This window comes from Carex rostrata, chromosome 4, assembly GCF_964058835.1.
Source record: "Carex rostrata chromosome 4, lpCarRost1.2, whole genome shotgun sequence".
Lineage (NCBI taxonomy): Eukaryota > Viridiplantae > Streptophyta > Magnoliopsida > Poales > Cyperaceae > Carex > Carex rostrata.
In genome coordinates, this window is record NC_135921.1 from 124,157 (window position 1) to 127,337 (window position 3,181).

The following is a 3,181-nucleotide window of genomic DNA, read 5'->3' on the forward strand; positions in this document are numbered from 1 at the left end:
CTCTTTTTTTAACTTTAAAGTATTTTTGTGTTTTACTATTTTTAATATCTTAATTTACACTTTACAATGGATTTAATTATGTTGAGTCCATTTTTCCCGTTTGTAATCACATGTTTAAGTTGAAAAATGAAAACCTGAATTTGAGAGAATTATTCGAATTACTATAAATGAAAAATTGCGCTCTCTCATGTCAACATCTACAGAGCTAGCTAGGTTTGTTTTGATGTAGAAAAAAATAAAGGATTTGACAAAATGATAATTTGATCATTTGATGGATGGAAAAGAAATATATCTACCCATCTTTTGATTCTCTTCTTTGATATTTTCTCAGTAGAAACCAAAATAAAATAAAATAAAATCCAGTTGCGTTCAATTCTTTCCAAACCAAAGTACTCATGACCGCCAATTGCCAAAGCCAATGCCATCTCTCTCTTCTCTTCTCTTCTCTTCTCATCTGTTGAACAAACCTAGAGAAATAAATTATATATATAAAATGCCAAAGAACTTTCTTTTAGCATTTTCCTCATAGAGTCATATACAGGCTTTAAAACCCCCCGTTACTTTACTTTCTCTCCTGCACAGTCACAAATAAACCAAAACAGAGAGAGAACAAAAAAAAATGAAGGAGCACTTGACCTCTCTTGCTTCTCTAATGGGGATGTTAGCCTTAGTCACAAGTCTCCTTCACACATTCTTTCCGCCAGAATTGCGACTTGCATTTCTCGGCCTACTTCATCGGCTCACTCGTAATTTCCTCTCCTCTTATTCCTACTTTGACGTAACCGAAATCGACGGCGTCAGCACAAATGAACTCTACAATGCTGTGCAGCTCTATCTCAGCGAGTCGGCTTCTGTATCAGGAGGCGGTGGCACACGGCTTAGCCTCACCCGGCCGGTGAACTCATCTGCCTTCACCTATACTCTCTCTAACAATGATCGAGTTGAAGATTGGTTCCAAGGTAAGCTGGTTGTGTGGGAGCATGTGGTTGTGCCGAGGCAGAATGGGACTGCGTTTAGTTGGCGGCCATTGCCAGATGAGAAGCGAGGCTTCACTCTGCGTATCAGCAAGACAGACCGAGCTTTACTCTTACCCAAGTACCTCGAATATATCATGGACACGGCCACTGAGATCCGGCGAAGGTACCGTGTGATGATTTCACTTGCTAGCTACAATTATTTGGTGGTGTTCTGTAGAAATATTTGCAATATGATTACTAGCTATAGACATACTAGACTATATATAGTCCTGGAAATTGGAATTATCATGCAACAAGTTTTACACGGTTGGCTACACAGGAATTGCCTTACAAATATTTGAGATGCACACTAAATGTTTATCCAAATCATATATATTTTAGTCTTCAAAAGCACGTCTACTAATTTCAATAAGCAAGCATTTTACTATTTTCACAAGATAATAGTTTAAGTTTATCTTGTCTGTTATACATAAATCTTTATTATTTATAGCATATACATTTTCCGGTGGAAATGAAGATAAATGCATTTTCTTTTGTTTTTTTTGCTTATATAATGTCTCTTTAATAATGTCATAATTAATTAGTTGTACGTACCCCTTTCATTGTATTTTGCAAACTAATTTGAAGTCATGATAGCAGGAGCCAAGATCGTCTCTTGTACACCAACACTCGAGGGGGCACAATGGACCCACGCGGCCATCCTTGGGAGTCGGTGCCATTCAAGCATCCGAGTACTTTTGACACACTTGCTATGGACCCTGCCCGGAAGGAGGAGATTAAGGCCGACTTACATGCCTTTGCTAATGGAAAGTTGTTCTACGAGAAAGCTGGCCGTGCATGGAAGCGAGGGTATCTTTTATATGGTCCGCCCGGCACGGGGAAATCTAGCATGATTGCTGCCATGGCGAATTTTCTCCGGTACGATGTGTATGACTTGGAACTTACGGAGGTTCATACCAACTCAGAACTCCGCAAGCTTTTAATGAAAACCACCTCAAAATCAATCATAGTCATAGAGGATATTGATTGTTCACTTAACCTAACCAATAGAAATGCAGTGAGGAAAAAAACAATGCCCTTAAATGAACGTCCACCGGAAATGATGAGGCCCGGTACGGTTGGAATGGATGATGGTGTTGGTGCCACGAATACAATTACTCTATCAGGTTTGCTTAACTTTACCGACGGGTTGTGGTCATGTTGTGGAAATGAAAGGATATTCGTTTTTACAACTAATCACATAGAAAAGTTAGACCCGGCATTGTTACGATCTGGCAGGATGGACATGCACATATTCATGAGCTATTGCTCTTTCCCTGCACTTAAAATACTGATGAAAAATTATCTGGGAATTGATGAAAACGAACTCGATAAAGGAATTTCCACCGAACTAGAGGAGGCAATTGGTGAGGCGGAGATAACCCCAGCCGATGTGAGTGAGATATTGATCAAGAACCGTCGTGTTGACAAGTGCGAGGCTGCCATCAAATCACTGGAGGCACTTAAATGCCGTGCAAACAAGATCAAATTAATTGGAAATGTTGCGGTGAAAACGAAGGGCTTAGATGAGAATGATGAAGAAGAAGAAGAACAAGAGAAGAGGGCATTAGAGAGCCCAAAGGAATTAGCAAATGGGACAATGGTTGCTTGTATTAGCAAGGAAGAGAAAGAAGAGTAATTAAATTAATTAGCCGTTGGATTAGGAGAGGAAAGAGAGAGAAAATTCAAATTATTTGCATTATCTCTTTTTGTTTTTACTTTAGGGACTTAGATTATTAATTAATTATGAGTTGATGGTATTTTTCATTTTGGTCCTCATCTTTTTATCTTATTCTTAGAAATATGATTAATTATTAGAGAGGCCTTTGCTTGTTTTGGTAACTACATTATACCTATTTCAGGGAAGTTACAAAAGTACAATTAAATAATGATCTGTTAAGTAAAAAAAAAGGTGGCTATACCTACCTATACTTGAACGTGGCACAGTATATTTAGTACTTGTTAATGATTTCAAGGTAAGAAGAAGAGCTGATTAAAATGTTTTACCCTTTTTCCTGTGACGGTGAAGACTGAAGAGCTGTAGCTAGCTAGATCTTCATTCTTCAGGGAAGGACATTTAAAGGAGAATAGAGTCCGATCGACTCCGATGGATCCATTTGATGTTTGTATCATGTTTCAAATGTTATGTTATTATGTGTTTGTGG

At 38.3% G+C, this 3,181-nt stretch overlaps 1 protein-coding gene across 2 annotated transcripts; it reads left to right on the top strand.

Moving 5' to 3' along the window:
- The first annotated feature begins 463 nt into the window (after window positions 1-463).
- Window positions 464-2,833, top strand: LOC144552797 (AAA-ATPase At4g25835-like). Of its 2 annotated transcripts, none has more exons than XM_078300790.1 (2): window positions 464-1,140; window positions 1,617-2,833. In XM_078300790.1, exons 1-2 carry the CDS (start codon window positions 620-622, stop codon window positions 2,653-2,655), a joined length of 1,560 nt encoding a protein of 519 aa, XP_078156916.1. In that variant the 5' UTR covers window positions 464-619; the 3' UTR covers window positions 2,656-2,833. The 2 variants fall into 2 exon arrangements, with proteins under 2 accessions (XP_078156916.1, XP_078156915.1); XM_078300789.1 differs by having other exon boundaries at window positions 521-1,140; window positions 1,614-2,833.
- Window positions 2,834-3,181: the final 348 nt, after the last annotated feature.

Excerpts from the sequence above, each read along its gene's own strand:
- LOC144552797 (XM_078300789.1), top strand. The coding sequence starts at position 620 with ATGAAGGAGCACTTGACCTCTCTTGCTTCTCTAATGGGGATGTTAGCC. Across the intron at positions 1,141-1,613 it reads GCCACTGAGATCCGGCGAAG|CAGGAGCCAAGATCGTCTCT; the intron begins GTACCGTGTGAT and ends AAGTCATGATAG.